Raw genomic sequence first — 27,500 nt, forward strand, 5'->3', positions numbered from 1 at the left:
GATGCTTTCTGGGGCCATGGTGACCTCTGACTCAGCAGAGAGTAGACAAAAAGTGGATGAATGGCCTTGAAGATAAGGTCATTTGCTTTTTGTGTGGAAAAGCGTGCACAAACTCCGAAAGATCATTTGAAAGTGCAGAGCAATGCTCTTGCTCCCTTAACTCGTGGCTGCTTCAGTTCTGTGCACAAAGATTTCAGGGGATGTTTCACCTGTGCTGGTTGTCACCTGAGGAGCTATTTACAGAGATGTCAGGAGTTTTCTGAAAATCTCATTCTATAAAAACCTTTTCTTTGGGGAGATGAGGAAATTTGCATGAATCACTATCGCTATTTGGTCCCAGCAGCTCCCGTGTTGGGGCGGGGTTAGTAAATTCCTCTTTCAGTTTATAGTTAAATTGATGGGTATCTGGATGACCCAGTCTGTCTGAGGATATAAGGGACAGGTGACTTTCTTCTGCTTTTATGCTCAACTTTCATGGTAATTCTGCACAATTGGCCAGCATTTACCCCCAGAGGCTTTCTCCAATCTTCCTCTTCCCTTCCCCCTCCATATCTGACTCCCATGCCATCATGGCAGCAGATAGTTATTGCCTTAGCACACTTGGGAAACAGCTTCATCTTCTAGGCCAACTATGATCTCTTGGATATGACTGCTTAGAAGGTTCTGGGAGCTGTAGTTGAATTCAATGGGAATTCTGTGATTGATTAGTAATGTCTGCTGGGGATCCAGCATGGAGGTATCTCTATGTATGTAACCTATTTGTATCATTGGTCAAGATGTTGGTCCATTTTTCTTAGAATGAGAAAAAAAGATGTATTTCCTAGGCCTGGAAGTATTCTTACTTATGCTTCTTATTTTTGATGCATTTCTTGTTTGTTCCTTGGTTGCAGTGATTAAATGCTGACCAAAACAAACTTAAGGAGAAGAGATTTTTTCTCTCTACAACTCCTGATTACAGTCTATCACAGAAAGAAGGCAAGGCCAAAACAGAAACCACAAAGGAATATTTCTTACTGGCTTACTCCTCAAGGCTTGTTCAGATACCTTTCTACTATAGTCCAGACCCCACTGCCCAGGAATGGCATAGTTCACAGTGATCTGGGCCCTCCCACATCAATCAGCAATCAAGAAAATTCCCCCAGACATTCCTACAGGCCAATCTGATGGTGACAATTCCTCAATTAAGATTACCTCTTAGCCGGGTAGTGGTGGCACAAAACCTTTAATCTCAGCACTTGGGAGGCAGAGGCAAATTCAGTGAGTTTGAGGCCAACTTGGTCTACAGACTGAGTTCCAGGAAAGCCAGGACTACACAGAGAAACCCTATCTCACAAAAAAACAAATATTACCTCTTACCGGAGATCTAGATTTGTGACAAGTTGACAAAACTATGACACCTGCCTTGTTAGGAAATTTTTTAACAGTACTTGGATTCTTTAAAAGGGCGTGAGCCATATAGAAGAACTCCTGAGAACACAGGACTGGCATCCCAACAGGGCAAAGAGCCTGTGAGGGGATGGTCTGGCCTGTCACCTTCATGATAGTCTCAGGCATTTGCTGTCCTCAAAGTCAAGAACAGAAAGGGGCAGAGGTGCTGGATATGAAGATTGGATTGATAAGTTCTTAGGTCTTCCAGAAGTACCCCTAAGGGTGTTCCAATGGCCTCCTACCAGAAGGAACTCTGGACTCTACCATTTCTAGAGAGGACAATTCCTTTCCCTTGAAGACACGTAGCACTCCATCAGTGGGGACAATTGTCTGTCCAGTTCTCTCCATATGAAAATGTCACAGGAGATGGAAAGAACTTGTGACCCACACATGAACCTAAAGCTGCTTCCAAGCCGGTGTCTTTAGCACAGGGACACGCAGAGCAGAGTGTAGTCTTCGAGTCTGTGGGTTTGCTGCTGACTGAGCTTACTTGCTGTGTCCTCCCATCTGAGTCTCAGGTGCCAGCCCCTGGTGGTGCTGAGGTCACCACCAAGCAGGATGGTACTCTGGGTGAGCTTCCAAAAGGCCTTTGGGTTGGTATTTTCTTCCAGAGATAAGATGGCCTGGGTGTCCCTGGGGATCTCAGAGGGCAGAGAAGGTAGCAAAAGTCTCCATAGCTATGGTTCATATTATGATGAAGACTGTGTGGGATGCCCACTCAGGAGCCCCACTCACATATACCTGGAAGACCAAGAGGTTAATTAGCCACCGTTCCCTGTCACGGTGTGATGACAACTAATATAAAAGCATTGACCAGGTCCTGAGAAGGAATGTCTCTAGTATGCACCACTGTGTGATAGGAGAGGCCACAGGAGCAAGGCCTATGGCCCTGAACCAGGATGCTGGATTATCTTGCTGTGTCCAAGGCTGCTAGGATGCCTGTCCACCTCCACACTGGAAGGCTTCTCTAGAAGACTCCTTGCATATAGATCTGCCCATTTCCCCATCCTCTCTGACACATTTTCTGTGCCCTCTGTTCTAGAGATTGGGGTTTTCCTCTGCTCCCTCTCTTCCAACATGTTCTATGGTTAAGATCAAGGGTGGGGATAGGTGGTCCTGCCAATGGAGATGAGTCCACAACTGAAGCTGGCCATTGTTTGTTGTCAGAAATCCTCCACAGCAGCAGCTTGTTGAACACAGACTCCATAGTGACCCAGGACTGACAGGAGATGGCCAAGCCTTGATCACTGCTTATTGTTGGATGCCAAGCGGACTCTAGGCATAGCTGATATGTCTCCACTTTCATAGTCAGGGAGCCAATGGACCTGGATGGTTAAGGACCTCCCCTTAATCTCAGTAGGGTCTCTGCATGTCTGTAAGAGCCCACCCAACTGTTCAGGATGTAGCCTTCTTCGGAGGGGGACATTTTGCCTGAAGATAGGACATTAGAGCAACTAGACAGTTAGAAGACAGGAGAATGCCCTTACCATGACATCATTACCAATGGATGTCTTTTTTGGTCTGGTTTATAACTGACCAAATAGGCTATTTTTTTTAGAGCAGTTTTGGGTTTCAAAAGAAATGGATCAAGAATCCCAGAGCTTCCACACGCTCTCTTGCCTTTTCTGCTACCAGGACCTCTCATTGGTTGTTATGTCTGTTACAGTTGACATGCCAATGCTGATATGTTACTACTAAGTTAATAATATTTAGCTAAAACTGCTTTAAAGATCTATTTTACTTTAAGTGTGTGTGTGTGTGTGTGTGTGTGTGTGTGTGTGTATGCATGTATGACTGAAGTGCCTTCAGAGGCCTGAAGAGGGTGTTGGTTCCCCTGGAGCTGGAATTATAGACAGTTGTAAGCTGCCTCATGAGGGTACTGAGAAACAGACTCAGGTCCTCTGATAGAGCGATGTGCACTAAGTCACCCCAACACACACACACACACACACACACACACACACACACACACACACACACAATTTTACTACAATTAAATATAGGCAACGGCTCTACTTGACATTAAGGTTTATGTATGGTGGTGTACATTGCAGGGGCCTGAAAAGACTTGTAATGTTGATTACAGTCTGCCATTAGAGCATCACTCAATGTGGTTTCAAGGTCTCAACATTCCTTGTCTCCGGCTGCTCATCCCTCTCCTAACTTCTTAGCCACCATGGACCTCTTCAGACCTCTACACGTGTGTCTTTTTCAGTTCCCATAGGGAATTCCCAGCCATTCCAGCCCAGCTTCATTTACTTCTGGAACCTTATGGTGTTCATACTCTCCTGTCTCTTGATAGCTTTCTATTTGTTGATGTATGTGTATGTGTATGTGTATGTGTATGTGTATGTGTATGTGTATGTGTATGTGTATGTGTATGTGTATGTGTATGTGTGTATGTGTATGTGTATGTGTATGTGTGTGTGTGTGTATGTGTATGTGTATGTATGGTGGCATATGGATATTATATACATTCATAGATAGATAGATAGATAGATAGATAGATAGATAGACAGACAGACATGTATGAGAGAGACCTGTTCATTGCTACATAATACCCACTGTGTAAGCATAACACCATTTATCATTTACCTGTGGAAGACATCTTAATGGTGTCTAGGTTTCAACAATTAATGGACAGCATCTACAGACACTTTGAGGAAGGTACCTTTTCCTCTCTTTGATACACAGCAAGAGGCGTTATGGCTTGACCCCCTAGCAGGACTCAGGTACTCAAGCTTGAAGTGGCCTCACCTCGTCAGCTTCTCTGAAATGAGGTCTGGCCATTAGGCTGTCCTGAAGAGCACCCCAAACAGGGATGATGCAAGACCCTTATCCCATGAACCTTCCTCTGCAGTTTCAACATGGAGCCCTGTCTCCTTCCCTCCTTGTTCCCATGAGCTCCCTGCTATCGTGAGATTTGAACCAGCCTAGCAGCAAATATCCCACCTTCCTTTTCCTCCTTCTCTCTCTGTTCTTTCCCAACAAGGGGGTGACTATGGAGAAGATGGGGGGCTAGAAGGTGCTCCCACCACACCCTCCATGATGTCTCCCATAAACCTGAGGGATTCTAACTGTAGCTCTATTTTTTTCTTTTTGATGTTCTAAACTCACATTAACAAAAGTCACATAATCATCTGTCCCCAAACTGAGTGGGCAGCGTGCCTAATTCCCTACCAGTGTCATCAGGACTCACAGATGAGTCTTGGAGACTCAGAGAATGTAAGGCACCGAACAGCATTGCTACATGTGGCCATGTAGCACGTGGCCTGAGGACATCAGGGCCCCCCAAACTAGGCTGTGGACCAGGAGAGCAGAATGCTCTGTCCCTCAAGACCCTAAGGGACAGTGCTCCAGAGTGGCCTTTGTCAGCCTCCATACTATCCAGGCAGGCTTTGTGCTGTTCAGCTGAGGTGCCTCTGGTTCATGAAAAAAAAAGACAGACATACAAATGCAGATGGACATGGAACGGGGTCAGAGCTGGCAGGAATAAGAGCGTCCCACACCCTCCAGGATGGAGTCAGTCCCAGTCTAGCCTCTAGAAGACCACTCGCCAGTCTCTGATGAGGGACGTGTCAGCTTGTGTGATTGTCCCTAGCTCCTTTCCCCTGCCTCTTGGCTACTTCTGCTCAGGCACAGTTGGGGGCTGACGGGCCTGGGGTGAAGGGATTTTCCCCTTTAGGGTCTAGAGTATCTTAGCTAGAGACTACAACTGCATCCTACGAGGAGCAAAGCCCCATGCATTATGGAAATGTAGTATCCTTGGCCTACCCCACTGACTATCAAGAGTGGCCTTTGTCATTGGTACAGTAATGAAATCCCTGTGGAGTTCAGATAACCCTGTAAGCGCACTGCCAGTGGGAAGAAGCCTTGGCAGGAAAAGGAGGGGGTTGCTGGTTAGGGTCTCCTGGTGAAAGGCAGCAAGACACGGACACACACACGCGCACACACGCACATGGGCATACCCTTCTTCCTTCCAGCCCTTACCTTTTTTTACCCGTCCTTTCCTGTCTTCCTCTGGGTCACTCCCACTTCCCACTTCTGGTACCCTGTCAGTCTGCAGTGTAAAATGGACCCGCTGAGCTTAGGGGGCCTTCTAGGCATTGCTTCTTCCTCTCTATGATCGTGCTTCCTGACCACCCGTTTAGCTACTGTCCCTTCCTCCCACTTGCTTTCATACCCAGCCTAATACTGCATTGACTTTAATCCTGCCAAGTTATACTTGCATCTGTGTTGGCCTGAGAAACACCCTCTGCAGGGCGGTGCCAGGGTGTCCTGAGTCTTGGGGAGTTGTCACTCACTTGGGAAATGGAGCAGAGTTCAGGGACTGTTTGCACATTCCTGAGGACTGCTAAGCCCCTGGGCAGGTGAGCTATCAGAACATGGGCTAGCCACCAAGAGGGGAGTATGCCCAGCAAGCATGAAGCTACCAATAGGCTAACATAGGCTAACTGTGTTGGTCAGTGTCGGGCTCAAAGGATGATTTGGACCACAACAGGCCAGGAAGACTGAGATGTCCCAGTGGACCACACAAACGGGGGAAAGGACTCATATCTCTGTGGACCTCAGAGACTAGCAATGGCTTCCACATTTGCTGACAGCAAGTGTACTCTATTCGTAGCAGCAAGGACATAAGAACAACTTCACTTGTCACAGTAGCAGCCAGGGACAGTTCCTTCATTTTTCAGTTCAGGTGAAGCAGATCCTTGCTGTTGGCACAGGAAAGGATTTCTGGGTGAGCTAAGATAAAGCAGAACCAATATTTTTAGAGGTATTTTAAAATATAGACTTTGAAGTGATACAGTTAAGACACTCAGAGATGAGTGTGTGAGCTTCTCTGAGAGAGAGAGCCTCCTTCACCGTTTTTACAGTAGTTGTATGTAGGATTTGGGTGGTTTTGAAGTTGTTATCTTCAAAGGATGTCGAAGGAACCACAGTGAGATCACCGGTGGTTCCCGAAGACAAGATCACACTTGATAAAGGAAAAGTCTAGCTCACAGGGCTTCAGCAAGGTAGGCTATTGCCAGGAAAAGTCTAGATCACAGGGCTGCTGGAAGGTAGACTATCGCCACTGTAAACCGATGTCTCTTTTGAGAGTCCCAGGAAATGGAAGCATAGTCGGCCCTGCACAAAGTCGTCCATGTACAGGCCTTAAGCCTGCCCCCTCACTCTACTGCTTATGTTACAAACCTTCCCACCGCATCATAAAGCTTGCCTCTTCCCCGGCCAGAAGCTTTTGGCTCTGGAGCGAGGGGCTCCTTTCCCTTCGAAGGTCCCTATTATTTCCCGTCTTTCTAGCCTGCCTCCTTCTTCGCCTGTTTCACACTCCAAGGCCCTGGGCTCTGTAGCTGATACTATAGCCTTGGCCACTTGAACCCTAGTCTTCACCCTTCTTGGGCCTCTTCCAGAGACACTTTCAGATCTGAATCAACAGCAGTCAGCTGGCACTGGTGTTTGGAGCACTCACCTTGGTACACTGTCTTTGCCATTTCCGAGCTGAGCCCAGGTAAATCTTGTTGGTGACTCAGCACCTGGGGACTCCAGCCAGCTACCTCGAAGTTCCAGGAACCCAGATGGGGGTGGCTGGAGAGGCCCCTGAGGAAGAGGAAGCCTGACTCAGGACCCAGCCCAGTCCTTTGATAAACCTGACTGTACGGAAGAGATCTAGAGATGGGCTCCCTCCTGGCAGAGAAGGGCACGGCACAGATCTTATAGATAGACCTTGCCAAGGGCCTTCCTTGCCCCAGGACACACAGGCAGCTCTGCGACCTGGCGAGTAACTGACTGAGCCAGAGCTCTGTTGTGAGGCGTGTACGCGGTGTGTGCGCTCGGCGGGCAAGCCTCAGCAAGCAGCACAGTGAGCTGGGCTGCTGAGCGGGTGAGGGGTCGGAGCAAGGACTGGGGTCTTTGTGACATGCACTATCTCTGGCCTCTCACGTGTCCTTCCGAATGGAAGCGTCTCAGTGGGACAGGGTAGGTCTCCTGCAAGCACCTCTCCAACTTTTCCCATTAGCTGGGTTTCTGCTGTTTGATTTACCTCGGGGGGCTTTCCAGCCGGTCAGGATGCACCACCTCTTTCTGCAATCAGGTGGGCTCTGCCAACCTCGGGTCTGTGATGTCATCAGTTTTAGGCATCTATAGGATCGGACCTAAACTCTAAACAGCCCAAAGTACACTGCAAGCATCGGCTTGACCTTTGACACAGGGAAAGACGATTCCTATAAATCTGAGACTATGGGGAACAGGGTCTGGGCTGTGAGAGGGAGAGAGAATCTGGGAACTCCAGATGGTCTCTGGATGTGAGCCAAATGGGGTCCATCACTGGTCCTGGCACAAATGGGCATCTGGTAGCTCAGGGAAGTCAAAGGCCCTGCTCGCAGGAGTGATGGGCACATGGCAAGAAGCGGGGGCATTAGCTGGGCTTAGGAAACGGGGCAGAGTGTCATGGGGAACAAGTCCCTGGACCTGGGAAGAAAGACTATGAAGTACACCTGACAGGAGCCCCTCAGATGCTCTAACTGCAGCTCCTGTCTGTGGGGTGCCTCTTGGTATCAGAAACTGCTTCCGCCTCCAGCAGTGACAAAAGAGCCTGAGCGCACACTAGTCACACTGGCTTCCATGTAATACACTCTGGTCTCCTTGGAGCGGTCTGAGAGAGCCAAGATTGAGGAAACAAAAACTTCCCTGGGGAAGATCAGGGGTCACTGGGCAGGCCAGTTCCACAGCCCACCCTAGAGGAGAACCTCTGAGTCATGATTTTCCATATCGAGGGAGACAATGTAACACTGCCAAGAAACAGATACAACTATTTGAATTTCTACCCAAGGGTAGGTTTTATCTGCGGCTGCTCAGCCTAGTCATTCAACAGGCCAGCTTCCTGCCTCCAACCCAATGATTTGGACTTGAGCAAAGGGTCAGAGAGACAGACACGGACAGATGGATATGGCACTGTGGGATGGGCTGACAGAGGCAGGAGCGCTCTGGCTCCACTAGGGCAGGCCAATCACCTCACTCCACTTTGAGCTCCTCAGTTGGGGTTGTTTTAAACTAGAAGGTGGCTTACAGGAAAAGGACTGTGTGGGCTGTGAGTGATGGGCCTCTATGTCCCCCATCTCTCCAACACCTATTTGGCCATGGTAATAAATACTCAGTTACTACTTGAATGAAAGAATGAGAGAGAGAGAGAGAGAGAGAGAGAGAGAGAGAGAGAGAGAGAGAGAGAGAGAGAGATTCAAGTATGCTTCATTTCCCCTGAAATCTGAATAAGAAAGAAAACCCAGAGACGTAGAAGGCAAGGAGTCTAAGCAGGAATTCTGGGTAAGGGTGGGTTTCTGGGATTCCCTCTCAGGTTCCCCATTATCAACTCCGGCTCTCTTCCCAACGGGGAGACTTCTTAGAGAAACTCAGTCAAACCAAAGTGGGTACCAGATATTAGGCCAAGTATGGGGATAGTGGATGCAGGAAATACCACACTCCAGGGACAGACGGATAAGTGGGACAAATCTCAGGGCGGAGTAGAAGAAGGGGGAGCTGAAAAGGACAAGATCATTTCCCATAGGTGAACTGACCTTGGGGTGTCAGACATGGCCTCCTCAGGGAGTGAGGTGTGGGGGAGTGAGGTGCCAGCATGTGAGAGAACATTTTAGAGACAGTATTACTGGCCCGTGTGCATACACAAGTCACATGTATTTCCAAGCACAATGTGATGTTTTAAAGTATGGCTGTGATCGAGGAGATTAGCAATCCACTGCCCTAAACAGCTATTGATAAGAGCAGGCAAGTGTGGTGGGCACAAGCCTAAGGCCCAGCACTAGGGGTATGGAGGCAGGATCAGGAATCCAGGGTCATCCTTGACTACATAGGACACTGAAGGTCAGCCCAGGCTTTGATAATCGAATCCTGTCTCTAAAATAAAATAAATGAGAAGAAATGCTCGCTCCGTGCCTGCAGGTTTCTCACAAATGCCCTATTTCCTGTGTTACAATGACTTTGTCCAGGAGATGGGTTCTGTGACCTTTTACAATGAAGGAAAAGAGGCCCCAACAGTTACACACAGGTCAGAGTTGCAAGGACCCCAAGTAGTGGGCTGAGTGAGGGCCTTGGGATGTCTGACTGCAACTGGGGTAGGCAGTGGGAGTCTAAGCACTAGAGAGAGTACATCTGGGGACTGATGGGTGTGTGTGTGTGTGTGTGTGTGTGTGTGTGTGTGTGTGTGTGTGTGTGTGTGTTTGTGTGTGTGTGTGTGTGTTTATGTGTGTGTGTGTGTGTGTGTGTGTGTAAATTTGGGGAGAGGCTGGTCTCAAACTCACAATGTAGCAGAGGATGATCTTGAAGGAGGTTGACCCTCCTTCTTCAATCGCAATCACCTGTACTAAGACCATGGTCCAGCACCTCCATGCCTGGCTCTTAGGCTATGTGCTTTAAATCTTGTTCAGGACTCCAGCCTGGGTTATGAGTTGGGAAGGAACCTGGTCCAGAGTGCTGGCTCTTCTGTGCTCTCTGTCTCTCTGTGTCTCTCTGTCTCTCTGAGCCTCTGTGTCTCTGTCTCCCTCCTCCCTGTCTCTGTGTCTCTTCCTCCCCCTCTCCCCAACCCTCTTCCCTCATCTCAGCAGCCATCAAAAAGGCAAGGCGGGAAGGCCTCAGAAGAACCGGTTTGGCAACTGCTGTGCTTCCCTGAGAGGCACTGAGGCCTAGACTGGGGAGGCTGGGATCTGGTATGGATGAAGTGTCCGTGTGGGGGCTGGCTGTGTAGGAGGGCTTGGCTTGGATTGCAATGTAGAGGGAGGGGCTGACCTGGTCTTCAGCCCTGCCCGAAACAGGAGGAGGCGGAGGAGGGCATGAGTTTATTTTTGACCTTGTGACTTGGGGAGCAGGCCCTGTTGGAGGGTGATGCCGGTGTTTGGGGAGGGAGTCAGGACAAGCATCTGGGAAGGTCTTAGTTAACTCAGCTGCTTTTACTGTCTGCCTCTGCTTCAGTGTAATAGTTGGGGACACCACTGGCCCAAGTGTCTTGAATATTTAGAGGAAAGATCACAGATCTCAGATTTCTTGCTTGCTTTTTTACTTTAAAAAAAAAGACATTTTAATTCTTAAGTGTGTGTATGTGTGTGTGTGAGTGTGTTTGCATGTGTGCATGTGCACGAGTATGTCTGTGTGTCTGTGTACACACCTGAGCTCAGGTACTAAGGTGCTGCTGGATCCCCTGGAGTTAAAGGAGACTGTGAGCCACAGGATGTGGGTGTTGGGACCCACACACAGTGCCTCAGACAGCAGTACCTGCTGCCAACCGCTGTGCCATCTCCAGACCCACACCCTTTCCTCCTCCCCTTCTTTTTCTTGCTTTCCCCCTCTCCTTCCTGCTGCCTCACATCTTCCTCCCAGTCTGACCCTCCTTTTCTTGTTGTGTAGATGTTTGCTCAATGTTTGATTTTATTGGGATAAATAGTGACTTTTTAACATCCTAAAGAAGGTCAGTGTCCTGGCATACCAGTGGGCTTCAGCACTATGACCCTGGAGCTCATGTGGTCTTTGTTGCTGCTCCCCTGGATTCTGGGGAGTTCTGGAGCATGAAGAAGCAACCTCAGGGGCAATCCAGTCAGCTGCCAGGGCTAAGGGCTACAGTGCTCTAAGGAGGCAACGTACCATTTCACTTGGCCTTTGCCGCAGTCCTCTGAGGAGATCCTCTTCTTGTTTGGCAGAGGGATTTCAAGGCTTAGCCTACTTAGAGTGTGTCAAAGCTTCCCGCTTACTGACTGATAAGGGCATGATGTGCATGAACCCAGGACTGTGGCAAAGTCAGGGTATACGGAAATCAGAATTCAGAAACTGGCAGACGCTGAGATGCCCAACCCCTTTGCCTCTTCACCTCTCTGTCCCTGAGAATCTCTCCTAGACCTAGAAGGATGTGGAAAATTCCTTTGAGCTTTCAAGTGATGCTGGAGGGTAGGCTGAGGACCATTGACATACAATCACCAGCTCACCAGAAGATACTGCCTTCGACTTGCCAATATGATATTAGCTGCTTAAGGGACCCCAGAGGTTGGTAGGACAGGCAACTGAGGCATCCAAGCTCACTGCCTCTTATGGGTTGTGACTTCCAGATGGATGAGTAAACCAGCGAGTCTGTACCAAAGACAGAGAAGTGGGGAGAACCCCGATTTGATGTCTCACCCAGAGCCTGCTAGTTTGCATTATTCCATGTAAAAATGGAAGATAAAATTATCATAGAAGCACCCCTTGCTAAGACTATGTGTCCACAGTGACCATTGCCTGACCCCTAATTCCAGGCAGAGGACTTACTCAGAAGGGGTCAAAACAAGGTTGGTTGTCCCCACCAGCTGGCTAAGAAGGTGGACAGCCCTCTGTCTTCTTAGCTGCCTATAATCTGGAGACTTGGCCAGTCTCAACCAGCTCGGCCACCTAAAGACAGACCTTATATTAGAAAAAAGAAACTGGCCCATGCATGGTGGCACATGCTTCTAATCCTAGCTCTTAGGAGACTGAGACAGGAGGATTGCTGTGAATTCAAGACCTGCCTGGACATTGTGGCAGAAAAGGAGGAGGAAGAAGGAAGGAGAGGAGAGGGAGAGGAGGAGGACCTCCTAAAGAAACCTCCTGTTTGCCCAGACTCCCCATTCTACTGAGCATGTCTTACCTCAGCCAAAGGGAAAAGGAGTATTTGGCTTTGGAGGGGGTTGGTTTTGGTTCTTTCCTTTTGAGACAAGGACTCAAGCAGCAGATCTGTCCTCACACTCCCTATGTAGCTGAGGATGGCCTTGAACCTATGATACTCTCATCTCTACTTCCCATCTGGGGTTAGAGAAGGCACGGCCACACCTGGTTTACATAGTGCTTGGGAAGGAGTCTACAGCCTGACGCTGTGTGGCACCTTCTTACCTACAGAATAAGGCACCAAACAAGCTGTGCATCCCTAGTCTGAAAACCTGAGGCCCAGAGCCTGAAAGGATTTAAGTGCTCACATGGGGCTTCAAGGGGAAGAGTCTACATCTGACCGTTTGGAATGGGTCACAGTCACCAGGCCGGCACCCTAAAGTTACTGAACCAAATGACACTGAGTCTCTTCATAGGACATACATATGAAACAAATTAACTTTCTATTTGTGACTTTGCTCCTGTCCCCAAGATTTCTCAATATCTGCATACAAATATTCCAAAATAAAATTCCAAAAAATTTAAAAAAAACACTGGTCCAGGAAGATTGTTTGATCGTTAAGGTGGTTGCCAAAGACAGCTCCCTGGGGCTCACTGGAGATCCAGGCCAGGCAAATGCCCTGTGTCCCTACAAACTAACAAAGGACTGGAAAGATGACTCAGCAGTTCAGAGCCTTTTTGGCAGGTCACAACCATCCTTAACTCCAGTTCCACACTGTATCAGGACCCACCCACCTCATGACGCGGTGCTGGCCTTTGCCCGTGAGTTCCCACCAAATTCTCCTTCTCGATGTCAAGGTCCTTCCTATGAGTTGGAGGGCTGCTCTGGAGATTGGGTGGCTATGGAAAGAGCCCTCTGTCTCATGAGGCCATCTGTCTAAGTGACTCACTCTTGGGTCTCTTGTCTTTCCAAACACCTTGCTTCACGGTCCCCGGCGTTCTCTCTGTCCTGTTTGGCCAGTTCCTCTAAGGTTCCTCTGCGGCTTTGCCTGACTTCCTCGAGGAGCTGGTGCACAGCACCCCTGGGCACAGGGCCAAGTGCAGACTGACACCTCCTCCCAGGAGAGATGGGGAGGCTCTTCTCCACTCTGGAATTTGTAAGGCAAGAAAGATGCTCACTGGTCTGTGTTGGCAGATCTGGGTCACCCATTCACAAGAATTCTTGTGCCACTGGGAGCCTGGGTGACCTTGTGCTAAGCTACAGGGCCCCACTGGGGCGGGGGCGTCCATATCTTCGGTGGCTTCCCCTCTGTTCCTAGTTGCTCTTCACCTCAAATGAGAGACAGGAAGAAGAAAAGGCTAGCAACCACCCCCCAAGGACGCATGTATCCTTCCATCCCACTCTAGCCCAGCTCCTGTCCACCCCCACCCGATGCTGTTCTTGAACCCAGAACATCTGCACCCAAAGGTACCTGCTGTGACCGTGATCCACTTCCCCATCTTTCTTTGATCCCAGAACCTCACCCAACCCAGTCCTTCCCTCTGAAGCCAAGCACAGAAGTACAAACACAGGAGTGGTGTGGAGCTCTTGCTGGGTTCCCACTGAGCCATTCAGTTGAGGAGGTGAGAGTCCAGGAGCAAACACAGGCTGCAACAGAGGACAGGTTAGGACACACCTCTGCTGGGGCAGCCAGGAGCCTGAAGATGCCCATCTCAGAACTGGGTATTACAGCTGAGTATCCCCAGAAGAGGTGATTGCCAGACGATTAGAGGATCCTGTCCCAGACTGAAAGAACAGCTTGGGTCCCTGTGCGGAACTGTCAATCTCAGGCGTGGGACTAAAGCATGGATGCCCCTCCTTAAGACCTAGGGGAACAGGAATGCCCAGCCTCTCAAAATGTCATTTCCTAAAACTCCATCATGGATAGACGTGGAGTCGGCTCCACTTCTGCAACCCCACAACACCTGGGTCAGCCTCGTTTCTATCAAGAGTTTCTGAGTGGCAAACAGCAATATTATAAGTGTGGAGAGTTCACCTTGCCTCGAAGCCCAGGTCCCGGTGTGTGTTGGGAGCAGAGACCAGGCTTCCCTAAAGATACATTTCCGTTGCGTGTGGCTTTTCCCTCAGCACTACCCGCTGGCCTCCTTTTCTTTTTGAAGTCTGCAGTTGGGATTTCCCACTTTGTAGATACTTAGGCATGAGAATGAAACCCTGGCAGGACAGCCTTGAAAGGATGCCTGTCCTCGAGGGAGGAGAGCTGGCTGGGTGGCCCTACAGCCTGCCTTCCCATCCTCAGGACCAGTGCCAGGTGGCTTTGACACTCAGCCTAGAGGGACTAATGGCTCCTTCCTGCTGCTGAATCTGAGCCTACACTATATCTTTCTGAGCCCTGGTGGTGACAGCCAGTGCTGTGGTGGCCCCTTGGCTTCTCAGAGCCTCGTGTCTGCCAAGGCCACTTGTTCCTAGAAGGCCTTCAGACACCAGGCCACATGTGGAGATTGCAGGGTCCCCAGCACATACAGATAGAGCAACCTTCAGGCCTGGTTCATGGGGAAACTGAGGGCACAGAGAAAAAATCTCAAGAGGAGAGGCTGCAGCCTCTGGAAGACCTCTAGGTCTCTGGATTAAGCCAGGAGGGTCATACCCGGTGGAAACACACCTGTTGGTGTGTCAGACCAGTCAGGGCACAGTCACTTACCAGTGTCTTGCACATTGCAAGTGGTCAACTTTGTGTTGGAGCCTGGGCAGATTTCTGAATGTTTCTAAGGTTCTGTTTCCTGGACATCCCCAAGGGTAGGGAGGCTGGGAAGAACCTACATCTAGGGCAGTGAAATGGACAGGGCAAGAATGCAGGAACCTGGGCAGGTTGCAGAATGGTGGAACCCCACCTGCAAAGAGAGGCTCGGCCTCATTCTGCCTGGCCCAAGGCCCATAGCAGCTAGAGTGGAACTAGGGCATCATGGGAACAGAGAGTACAGATGAGAGTACAGAAGGGAACTATTATTGTCGCCTCTCTAGAATCATAAATAAAAGCAAAGTGTTGTTCGTTCCTCAGAGGAACATGTGTTCTCTGTAGTCATTAATTAATTCCTGAAATGCCTTCATGAGTTTGGTAATTGGCAGCTGACAGGTGAGAAAGAAGCAGAGGGATGAAGGAGTTTTGTGCCAGGCAGGGACTGGTCCCAGCACACACGCAATCTCCTGTCTCTGGTCCCGAAGCTGGTACAGCCAGGCTAGGTGCAGGGTTTATGCAATTTGCCCTGACAGGAAGGGTTCAGGCAGAGAAGTGCCATCGGGGTCACTCAGTGGTTGGGGACAGTTGTTGACAGGCTGGTCATACTCCCTGTCCTGAGATATGCCAGCCACCTCCATGTCAGCTTTGACTGATGATGGGTCACTGGCTGACTTCAGCCCACAGTGGTTCTTGGCAGGGCCCACAGCATCAAGACGTGACTGTCCCACAGCTCTAAAGGCACAACCTCCAACTTTTCCTGGCTCTGACAGGAACGGAACTGGGTGTATGCATGGCAGATGTCCCTTTGAAATGTGACTGTATGACGATATATATATTAGAGCCTATGAACAAGTGGGCTGTGGGAAGGAAACACTTTCTCTGAGAAACAGGAGCCCACTGTTGGACCCTCAAAGATCGTGTGGTAGGAAGCAGACAAGACCTATCTTGATTTCTGCAGTGGCTTAGGGAATCAGCCTTCTAGAATGATCTGCCTGAGGGACAGCCTCCTTTGCAGGGCAGCCCGAGGCATATCTCTGCCTTCAAGATTTGTAAGAGCTTCCTTTTTATGGAAACTTACCACTCTGTTTCCAGAAACTTCCACTACTGTAACATGAGGACATGTACAGGTCACCTGTTGGCAGAGGTGGCCTTACGGGTCATGTGTGTGTGTTTGACGCTGTGCTGTCTTGGAGTTCTCATGACTATATTAGAGTCTGTGTCTCATGATAGAAGCCAATAGGAAGGAGACTTAGTTCCCAGGGTTCTGCCTAGTGCCATCATTGGGCTTCCATTCATGGGTCATTGTCCCTACAGTGCTCAGCACCTAATAGGGTCTGGACATGCCTGAATATACCCCATGACCTCTCAAGGAAGAGTGTGGTGACAGTTCTCGTCATCTGTCCTCAACCAGGTTCCTCATACATCTGTTTGTGATGGTGCAATGCTCTGAGGTCACCACTCTCCATGGCTAGGGACAGGCAGTCTCAGAGAAGCATGGGTACCTTACTAGCCCCCAGCTATGTCTCAGCACATTGCTTCAGCTAGAGGGGAGTCTAACCGACATACAGCGGCCCCTGTGTGAGTATGAAGGTGCTGTACCCAACCTGTATCCTCACACCCAAAAGGCAGCAACAACATACCCAGCAAAGGGGAAACTCCACAACAGGTGGAGAGAGACTAAGGCAGAGAAAGACAAGGACAGTCCCCTCTGCTCCCTCCCATGAGCATATATCCCCGGTCTCGGCACAAGGACCCTCTGCTTTCCTTTGCACCTAGTCCCTCAAAGAAGGTAGTCAGACACAATTATCGACCCCTTCATAAAATTCTGAAGTCTTTGCCTTTCAAAGAAAAGTCCATTTCTGAGGAGATACTTACGCACCCTCTCTGCTTCCCCCACAGGTATCCTGGTAGCTGTGTGTCAGGCTCTGGAGAACAGCACGTCCCCCCTGAGTGGTGAGTCCATCTTCCCTGGGTATGGATAGGGTGCAGATCCTGCCTCTTCTCTGGAGAGCTCCCTCCCTGGGTCACTCCCCTGACCTTGAACCCTATCTATCTCCTCTGAGCAGGCAGAGGAGAGACTAGTAGGAGGCCTTCGTGGCCCAAGGGGGCTGGTGCATGCTTGCCTCAGGGGCCACCTATTCAGAGTCCTTTGCCTGTCTAGACGCCCAGTGTGAGCAAGTGAAATGGTCCCTGCAGGAAGAGCTTGAAGCTGTTCATACTTGACCAGCTTGTGTGATGATTAGATTTCTGAAGCTCCTGCCTGATTCTGTCCAGTGACACTATGTTTAGGTTTATTTTGTTGTTGTTGTTGTTTAGGCTAAGTTATATTCTCTCTCTCTTTCTCTCTCTCTCTCTCTCTTTCTCTCTGGTTTCTGTTTGTGCATAGTAGTGTCGGTCTTAATGATTTTGATTCCTGCTTTTCTGTGTGTCGGGACAGGATTGTGGGCATGCGCTCAGATGCTCACGGTTGTATGACAGGCACTTACCACTGAGCCATCTGGCAAGTACCAGATGCCATAGCAATACTTACAGCCTGGGTGTGAGGGAACATGAGGCCAGGCAGGACACGAGGCCACTTGTTCTGGTACCCGATGGGAATATAACCAGGCCGCTCTGGGGAGCTGAGATGCTGTGTATGTGTGACCCTGCTCTGCCTTACACCCTTCTAGACCCAACTGTGCACTTCAAGCATGCAGGCTCTGGGGGGGGGGGGGCAGCCAGGGAGGACCTGCTGGCTACTGAGTCCTGGAATGGTGGCAAATGCTAATGTAGCCGTCAGTTGTAAAGGCATTCTTGACAACATTGCCCCGTCAAGTCTCTGTCTGTTCACATAGATACACAGGGTCTGGGGATATCCCTCTTGAGTCTACTCCCTTGGGGCCTGGGAGTGGCTCATGCTGAGCCTCTTTGAAGCACTGCAGCCCCTCCTGGCAGACAGACACACAGGGTCTGGGGATATCCCTCTTGAGTCTACTCCCTTGGGGCCTGGGAGTGGCTCATGCTGAGCCTCTTCGAAGCGCTACAGCCCCTCCTGGCAGACAAAAATGGCAGTGCCTTCCCCACCAGATGCCTCAGTTCCTTCTTTCCCTTCTGGATTTCCTCCTGAGGGAATGTGCCCAACACCAGAATGTATTTAGGGTTTAGCCCCTCACACAGAGGCCCCCGAAATCTGCTCAGTCTCCTGCTCTGCTGTCTGAGACTGTCATGGCTGAGCACTCCTGAAGGCACAGGGTGGCAGGCCAGAACAGAGGCCACACTGTGTGCTTTACAGATGCCACCAAGCCACTTCTCTTGGGGATAAGCAAGGTGGCTACCTGTCCAGTCTCTGGCTGCTCTCAGTTGGGTGGACGATTTAGATGTGAGACTGGTTCTCTCTGGTTTTGCACACTTTATAACCTGGGTCCTGGGACTCGGGGTGGGGGGTGGGGGCAGCATTCAAGTTCAAACAGTGGTGACTGGGTCATAGTGAACTCACCAAAGGCTGGCTGGCTAAGCAGGGCTTGCCTGTCTCACTTTCTCTTCTTTTAAGTGACTTTAACAATAGGACTGCTTAGTCTGTCCCACCCCAATCTGCCTTCCCTAGGGCTGAACTCCTGAGGTGGGGGTAGCTCACATGTCCCTGGGCATGTTCGGGTTCATGTGTGCGTAAGTATGCACGTGTTCACATGCATGTGGAGGCCAGATGACAGCTCTCAATATCATCCTTAGAAACGCTATCCATCTTTTCTGAGAGAGGGTCTCTCAGTGGTTTGGAGCACTCTGATTGGATTAGACCAGCTGGCCAGCCAAGTCCTTCTGTCTCTGCCTCTGGGCACTTGAATTAAAAGCAGTTCTGGGGATTGAACTCAGATCCCTACACTTGAACAGCAGGCACTCTACTGACTAGGCCATCTCCCCAGCCCTCAGTTTTAATTTGTGAATATTTTGGAGTTTTCTTATGTCGTCCGATACTTGTATTTCTTTTCAGGTAAACACTGTTTTGGGGAAATGTATTTATTTATATACTGAGTGACTTCAGTAACTGAGCTCCCCTCCTTCTGTGCCCTGGGTATTGGTGGGCTCATATACTAAATTCCAGAAGCTTCCATTAGGTGTTAAGGCAAGGAATTTCAGAACTGTAGCAAATGGGCATGGATCTCCACTCCATTGGCCAGAACTAGAAGCAAATGGGTCTACCTTCAATTTTTATAAATCCCCAAATGGCCGCTGTGCAGCGAAGGGCCTCTGGCACTCATAGGGTGAAACCCAGCATCACAGAGCATTGGGGAGAGGAAATTGCAGGCTCCATGTGCCAACCCAGGGTGGGGCACGGGCTCAGAGGAGCCCAGGGTCTGACCAGGAGCTTTTTTTATGCATTGGGGGAAGCATGGCTGCCATTAGAGCACACAGTTGCCCTGGGCCTTCCTTGGTAAGATCTTACTTTGTTCCCTTTTCTTAGATCCCCAAATACAGAGGGTGGAGGGGCCCAGAGGTGTGGGAAACTGGGTTGCATCATCGAACACTTCTCAGGCATTTACTTTGGGTGGGACAGGGAAGAGCACGGAGCCTTGGGGAGGAGGCCAGGATCCTGTGGTGGGGCCCACTTGCTTTCAGACTTTCCATGTTCCTAGTATGTTAGTCCTCAAGGATCTGCTTAGATTAGTTCCCTCGTCTGTGGGACTGGGCTGAGCAGTGGCCTGAGAATCTCCACATGCTCTCCTGATGGACAAGGGAAAGAGGCCTTGGAGGCCTAGGAGGGAGGTCCTGAGGATGCTTTCACATTTTTAGGGAGCATTGTGTCAGGGATCAATTGGTGATGCCTGCACACAGCCAGGTAGGGAAGGGGTGGTCTAACTGTCATGCAGAGTTGGCCCTCTATATCTACAGTGCCACATCTTAAAGCCACAGGGTAAACTAATCAACAATACCTGGAAAAACGACAAGCATAGGGAACACTATAGACTTTCTTCCCCAAACTGCTTACAAAAGCAACAGGATGGCCACTCTTTCTGTACTGTTCATGTATAGAGTAACGAAGAAGCTGTTCTAAATGCACAGGAGGGGCTAGGGAGATGGGGTGGTGCAGCTCCTCAGAACCCACATATGAAATGGACAGGCACGGTTCCCTGTGATCCCAGCACATAGGAAGTGAGAAAGCTTAGGGCAAGCTAAGCTAGATGAGCTGAAACAGTGAGAGTCCCTGCCTCAAAAAATACAGTGAAGAAGAATACAGGAAGATACCTGATAGCAACTTTGGGCCTCCATGCACACACAGACACACACACACACACACACACACACACACACACACACATACATACACATACACACACATACTCACACACACATACATACACACACATACACATATACACACATACACACACATACACACATACACACACACATGTGCATGCACAAAATAAATGTATAGGAACATGAGTGTAATGTCCATGTATAATCTACACCATTTCCTGTAAGGACTTGAGCATCTGGGTTTCAGTACAGTTGGGTCCTTGCTTCATACAGGACAGATGCATTCTCTTGGGACGTTGCATCTCTAGGGTGCTCTTGTATCTTCAGACCCTAACCCTCTGCTTGCTAGAATCCTACAAAGAATCAGACATCTTTCCCTGACCCTCCAGGGGCCAACCTGGCAGGTAACTACACAGCTCGTGAACCTTTCTTGGGAGTGTCACTAAATGCTTACTGTGTCATTTAGACCATAAAATGCCACAGGAGTGAAATCAGTGTTCTCAAGTTTGGAACATAAACTTTTATCCTCGTCTGTTTATAAAAGTCAAAGAGAAACATCAGCCGGAGGCAGGGGAGGGCGTTGGCACCCACAGCTTAGAACACGGCTACACCCTCCCCAGGAAAAGCTCTACCCTGTCTTCAAAAAGCACCTTTTCAATGCCCCCTTAAAAGAACAGAATGCACCCAGTCGCAAAGATGTGGGGCAGTCGCTTGCCTCGCCCTCAGCAGGACTGCACATTCCCAGGCCACTCATCTGGTGCTTTTCTCATGAGACTCCCTGTAATGACCAAGAAGGTGTGGCGAAGGCCCCTCTGGGCCCTGGGGAGCCAAGTTCCTACCCACCTGCACACTCTTCAGATTGGCTCTCTGTACTGATTCCTTGTGCTTCGCCCTGGCCAGTGTCTATGGACTCTGGCCTCCCTGTGTTTACTAGCCTGTTGGATTTAGTATCTGGAAGACTTTTCAAAAATGATGGATGAACATAGAAACATCACCGTGGGGTTCTTTGTAGGTGAGACTTATCACCATTCTTACTTGCTTGGGGAGGTGGTGCCCAGGTCAGGCATCAGTGGGGACTGTGGACTTCGGTTGAGAATCCAGGCTGGGCTGCACGGAAGGAGGGCAGGTCAGATTAGAGGCGAAAGCCTTTGAAGGTTCTGCTTGTTTACAAAGCAGAAGGAACATGGGCCGGCCAGCCAGCCAGCCAGCCAGGTCTCTCCTCATTGCTCACCTCCTTCAACAAAAGCTTTTCAGAACTTCAAACTGCCTCCCGGTTCCTTTGTCTGCAGTTTTCCCACATGGGAAGCTGAAGTCATTCTAAAATTAGAAGGCTCACGTGTTTGACCCAGGTACACGGTTCACCTGCTTCAAATCTGCCTCTCGAACAAGAGGCCTGCTATGCCACGGCGAGGGATAAAACCACACACCTATGTGCGGTTGCACAGCGCTTGCATAGAGAAGCAGGATGGCATGAGCCTTCCTGCCTTCCGAGGTACACTCCTTCGTCAGCTACTTCCTCATTGTGTGCTGTGTGTGTGTGTGTGTGTGTGTGTGTGTGTGTGTGTGTGTGTGTTATACGTGCCTGTGCATGTTCATGTTTGTATGCACGTGTGTGCACAGGTGCTTATGTGCTTGTGTATTTGTACACACATGTTGAGACTAGAGGCTGACAGACATACACTGTCGTCCTCAATGGCTTCCACCTCATTTTGTTCCCGGGTTTGGTTCTAAGATTTTTCTCTCCGTTTCTGTGTATATGCCTACCTTTGTTTGTTGACTTTGTGTGTACCGGAGTTTGCAGAATCCAGAAAAGGTGTTGAATTCCCTGGAACTAGAGTTACAAATGATTGGGAAGCCACCAGGTGGGTGCTGGAAACTGAACCCTAACTTAAACCCCAGTGTTAGCGAGACCGGAAGCATTCCTAACTTCTAAGCCATCCACACTTTTTGAGACAAAGTCTCTCACTGAACCAAGAGTTTGTTGATACAGTCGGGCCCGCTGGACAGCAAGCACCAGGGGTTTCCTGTCTCTGCCTCCCCGGGGCTGGGATTTCAGGTTCGTATCTCTGCACCTGGCTTTCGCTCCGGTGCTGAGGATGCGCGCGCAGTCCTTCATGCTTTCCCGGCAAACGCTTTACCAAGTGAGCCATCCCCACAGCCCTGCCTGTTACTCTTTGTGGAGGAAATTGTGCTGCGTCTGTGGCTTTGCAAAAAAAAGCCTTCTCCAGGAGAAAACAGAACACATAACACGGGAAGAAATTGCTCCCGGGGCTGGCTAAGAGACACTTACAAAACCCTTGACTCTCCCTGCACCTCGGTTTCCTCTCAGTGAAGTAAAGGAAAGGGATTAAGTCGGTGGCTTTTCAAACTCTGAGTTAGAGTGACTCCAGTAGGGACATGAATGACATTCAAAAGCACTCATGGCCTCCCGTGGAATAGAGGCAGTCAGTGCTCAGTGCAAGGACTCGGTGTCAATCCGTGACTGTCACCTTGTCTGAGAAAGGGTATACTTTTTTTCTGCTGTATGTTAGGCTAACTGGCCGACGTGCTCTCAAGGATTCTCCCATCTCTGCCCCTCCTTTCCCCCCATGTGGGACCCTGACAGCAGATCAGTTTGAATGTGCTTGCCATTCAAAACCCTAAACACACAAGAACAGTTCTCCTTCTGTGCAGATATTTCACCAATTTACATAATGTATAATTAAATTACGCAAATACAATAATGAGTTCAACTCACATAAACAGGTTTGAGCACAACACAGTGGCCACTTGGTAAACATCTGAGCTGACTGGTAAGAACAGAAATAAATAGGCTGTCAACTATGGAAGCCACCTACCTAAGCTTGTATGGGCTGAGGGCCTTGATCCAATGCCAGCAGAGGAAGAGAGTGCTTGATACTGGGTGTCCTAAGGGCGAGTTTTAGTAGAGCTAGAATAGTAGAGCAGCCATCGACTTTGGGAAGCAGGGCGAGTGCTAAAATTCATAGGATTTTAAACCCAGGCCTGTAGATGCCTTATTATATTGTTGTTTGTAGAGTTTGACTTTCGTTTTACACACACAGCTGAGAACATTGTTCCAGAGGGCAGAGGGCCCTGAGGAGAACTAAGTGTTAGCCAAAGAAGGGATGATGGTTGGTTTGGTCTGCTTTGGTTTGGTCTTTGGAGACAGGGTCATGTGTAGCCCAAACTAGCCTTGGCCTTTGACTTGATATGTAGGTGACAACAGCCTTGAACTCCTGATCCTTCTGCCTCTGCCTCTCAAGTGCTGTTACAGGGTGACGCCAACCTGCCTGGCTGATGGTGATGATCGTGACATCCCAGAAGCTGACAGAGCCAGGGCAGATCACGACAGACTTCTCTCAAGAAAGCCATACTTACACACTGTGAAGACTCGGTGCTCTAGTCTCAGTTCTCAAATGGACAGTTTTGATACGGTTCACTAAACTGTACCTTCCTACAACTGGGTGCTAAGCAGATTTCCCATCTGACTGGCCACTCTCCCAAGCTGTGGCTGTGGCATGGCCCCGGACAGCATCTATCTTCGGTGGAAATCCTGTCACAAGCAGAGCCCACGTCCTACAAAAAAAGAAAAGAAAAGCAACAACAAGAAAACCCAGCACCCTCCCGCCATCTGCCTATGCTTAAGGAGTTGGCTTCAGCGTCCTGCTGGGAAGATACTGGGTTCCCCAGCTGGCCCAAGGAACACAGACATAGGGACACATGCAGAGACCCGGGGGCCATGCACAGGCTGGGCCATTACTCTGTCTTCTGTGAGAACATCCTAGGCCTGCCATTCTGCATCTGCCTTAGTGAAGTCTGATTCTTAGTAAAGAATTCGATTGACAGAAGCAGAAGAGGAAACCTGTAGGGTGACAAAGGACAAGAGGTCAGTGAGGCTGAGAAAGAAAGCAGATTCCATAGTTATTCCTGAACAAGAAGAGCCCAGCATCCCAAGTCCAAAATGACCTGGGAATGGTTCTTCACAGCCGATGTTTGTTGAGCTGCCTTCAATGTCCTGATTGTCGTAGTACTGTCTATTGACCCCACCTAGCATTGCCTGTAAACAACTCCAGTTGGGTAATTGTCTTTATTCGGTTGGTCTGTAGGCATGTCTGTGAGAGATTATCTTAATTATTAATTGACATAGGAGGGTCTAGCCTACTGCAGGCAGCACCATCCCTAGGTCAGTGGTCCTGGGCTATATAAGGAAGCTAGTTAAGCAGGGGCCACTGAGCAAGCCAGCAGTATTCCTCCATGGCCTCTACTTCACGTTGCTGTTTGCATTCCTGCCCTGACTTCCTCAGTGATGGACGGTGATCTGGAAGGACACAATGAAATGAGCCATTTCCCCCAAGAATTTCCACTCCCATGAGGAGACAGACATCATGGATCTTACTCTATAAGCCGAAATATTGTCGACAATGATACCAGAGTTTGGGACATCCCATGTACTTGTCATGGGATGGTAGCATCTATTGCTGATGGGTGAGGAAAACAAAGTGACCATTCTGAGATTTGACAGATCATGACAGGGCCTTCCTACGTAGCCCAGCCTGGCCCTTAAGAGCAGCTTGGTGTTAACCTGTTAAACAAGACGTTTAACACTGTGCACAGCGAGTGGCCCACCTTAGCCCTTCTAGGAAATCTGCACTGTAGAAACAATGAGAGAAGTTAGGATATTCCCCCATGGGAGTGGAAAGGGGAGTCTTCAAATGTCCAAAAAGGGGAAGCAGCTCCAGAACAGGTGACAGAGGGCTCCGAGGTGGCCCTCAAAACTGTCGGTGAGAGAGTGGAGTGATGACTCTGGCTGAGATCACTGGCTGCTCTTCGGAGAGCCAGAGTTCAGTTCTAGTACCCACATGGCAGCTCACAAACCCCTGTAACTTCAGTTCCAGGGCCTCTGAGGGCACTTCATGCGTGTGGTGCACAAAACATATATGCAGGCAAAACACCCATACACATACATTTTTTTCTTTTTAATTTTTAATTATATTAATGAGCCAATCAGAATGATTCATGCCTGCAGTTCTAGCACTTGGGAAGCTGAGGCAGGAGTTTGAGGCCAGTCTGGGCTATACATAGAAAAGAAAGCATCTTGGTTGTTTTCAGGCAAACGTTCAAGGAGCCCAGGCTAGCCTCAGGCTCACTGTATAGTTGGGGATGATTTTCCTGCCTCTCCCTCCCAAATTCCAAGGATACAAATGTGCCTTTAAAAATTCTACTGATGAAGAAATAAAATGTACAATAATAAAGGAAAACACGCGTGATGTCCACATTGGAACAGTGGAATTGAAAGATGGACCTGAGATTTACAAATGCATGACCAGAAGCAAAATTAAAGGGCAGGCACAGGCACATTTACAGCAGATGAGCCTGCCGCTCCCTGTGTCCTTGGTGTTGAGCAGCTGCTGTGGTTGCCAAGGCTAGCCCAAGCCCTGAGCTCCCCTACTGGCTCCAGGTCCTGATCCCAGTCGATACACAGCAGCCTTCCCTGTGGCCTGGGCATCCAGTTGAGTGTCTCCCTGTCAGTGAGCTTTCCTTAGTGGTCCTGTGGCTCCCAAGTCACAATCCTCTTTGCAGAAACTAAGCACAGGCATTCCTAGATCGTGATGGTCCTTCTTCTAGCTTCTTGCCTTACAGCATTTTTGTGCTCAGGAGCAGTAAATGAATCACACGAAATATTTAGCACTTCTTAAGAATTTGACTTATTATGCATATGGTGTTTGGGGTTGGACATGCTACAGCACACATGTTCAAGTCCAAAGACAACTTAGTACGGTTGGTTCTCAATGATAAACTTCACATGGGAGCCAGGGGTCAAATGCCAATCCTCAGGCTTTGCCTGTTAAGTTCTGTGCCAGCTGAGCCGTCTCACCCAGCCCATCTCACCCAGCCCTCTGTTAGATGGCTTTGCTCGGTGGTATGCTAAGGTAAGGGCTCTGAATACATCCAAACTCGGGTGTCCAACGGCTGAGCACACTAAATACATTTTCAACTTATGTTTCCCATGGACCATCCGACCAAGTGCTCACCTTCTTGCAGGCATGGGAATTATACTCTAGAACCCTTGCTTTTAACAAAAGTGGAAGGTCTTTCTGCATCCCCAACCCTAGGCGCGTCTCTTATCTGTGAAGCAGACAGTGGGCAACTGGTTGACGATGGGAGGGGAGGATGGTGTAGCCTCCCTGGGCACGGAAGCTTTCCTCCCACATTCTCCCCTGCCGCCCCCTGCTGCTCTCCATGCTATGTGTCCTTGCTGGAGAAGCGGGTCCTGTGAAGTAAGACTGTCTTTATGAGGCTACTTTATCCCCAGCAGTTGAGCACAGAGGCAGCGGATCTGACCTTTCAGTGCCATGACAGTCACCTCACTGAAAAACGTAGACCAAGTTTCCCATTAGTATGGGTCCCACGGAGCTGCGTTCTGAGGCCTTAGTCACATTTTGCTAGAGTTTGGGAGGAAGCAGAGGCTGAATGGTGCTTGCCCTAGAAGCTAAGATGTTCTTGGCTTTGAGTGACAGTCCCCTATCCCCGGAGCCCTTGCTTCCCCTCAGTTGGGTTCTGGAATGAAGCAGGATGGAGTCTGCAGTGAATTAGGACCCTCACCTCTAAGCCACCTCTCCCCATTGAGGTGTCATCTCTGGGATGACAGGAAGTACACAGTGGCTTTGTTTCCTGGGGTCTCAAGCCAGAGTGGGCAACTTCTAAGCTGTGGAACCTCAGAGCCTACAACTCACAGATTCATCTTGAGTCTAGCCCAGGGGTTCTCGACCTTCCTAAGCTGTGACCTTTTGAGACAGTGCCTTATGTTGTGTGACCCCAGCCATAAAATTATTTTCATTGCTACTTCATAATTGTAATTTTGCTATCATTCTTAATCATAATGTAATTATCTGATAAGTCTTAGGTGACCCCTGTGGAAGGGTCATTCGATAATCAAAGGGGTCACGACCCACAGGTTGAGAATTGCAGGTCTAGTGTCTTATCTTGAAGTCATGGCCCAATTCCCAGATGTCTCACACGCCTGACCCTTCCGTGACCTTTGGCTAATCTGTGAGCCTAGGAGAAAAGGAGTGAGAGGGGGCAGAGCAGAGGCCTCGTGCAGCAACTGTAGCCTGGAGCTGGAGCAACGTCTTTTCCTTCCCCTCTGTCACTCAGCAGCCTTTCCCATGAGCCTTTTCCCATCTCTACCCTGAGGGGCTTGGACTATGGTAAGCTCCCCTCCGCACTTTACCCAGTAGATGTAGGAAGGTGTTTTTGAGGTCTCAGAAAGGAAAGGTGTCACATGTGTCACTCTGAAATCTGCCACCAACGAATCTTCCTGATACAGTGACAGGCTATGATGTGCCTCTGTAAAAGTCTGGCATCTTCTATTAAAGTCAGTTTTCAGCACTTTGCAACTGGCACCTAGACAAATAAAAGCCAGCACAGAGAAGGCAGAATCCTGAATCCTGACCATAGGGATCACTGAGTGAGTACTTCCCAACCTTT

General features: G+C 49.4%; 1 protein-coding gene across 4 annotated transcripts in view; it reads left to right on the forward strand.

Moving 5' to 3' along the window:
- Tgfa (transforming growth factor alpha) overlaps window positions 1-27,500 on the forward strand; it is an 82,794-nt gene that overhangs the window by 18,521 nt on the left and 36,773 nt on the right. For all 4 annotated transcript variants that reach the window (XM_039107070.2, XM_006236822.5, XM_039107071.2 and 1 more), the window contains exon 2: window positions 16,677-16,730. In XM_039107070.2, coding sequence (XP_038962998.1) covers window positions 16,677-16,730 — 54 coding nt within the window. The remainder of the gene's footprint in view (window positions 1-16,676; window positions 16,731-27,500) is intronic.

The sequence above is a fragment of the Rattus norvegicus genome, chromosome 4 (genome assembly GCF_036323735.1).
Source record: "Rattus norvegicus strain BN/NHsdMcwi chromosome 4, GRCr8, whole genome shotgun sequence".
NCBI lineage: Eukaryota > Metazoa > Chordata > Mammalia > Rodentia > Muridae > Rattus > Rattus norvegicus.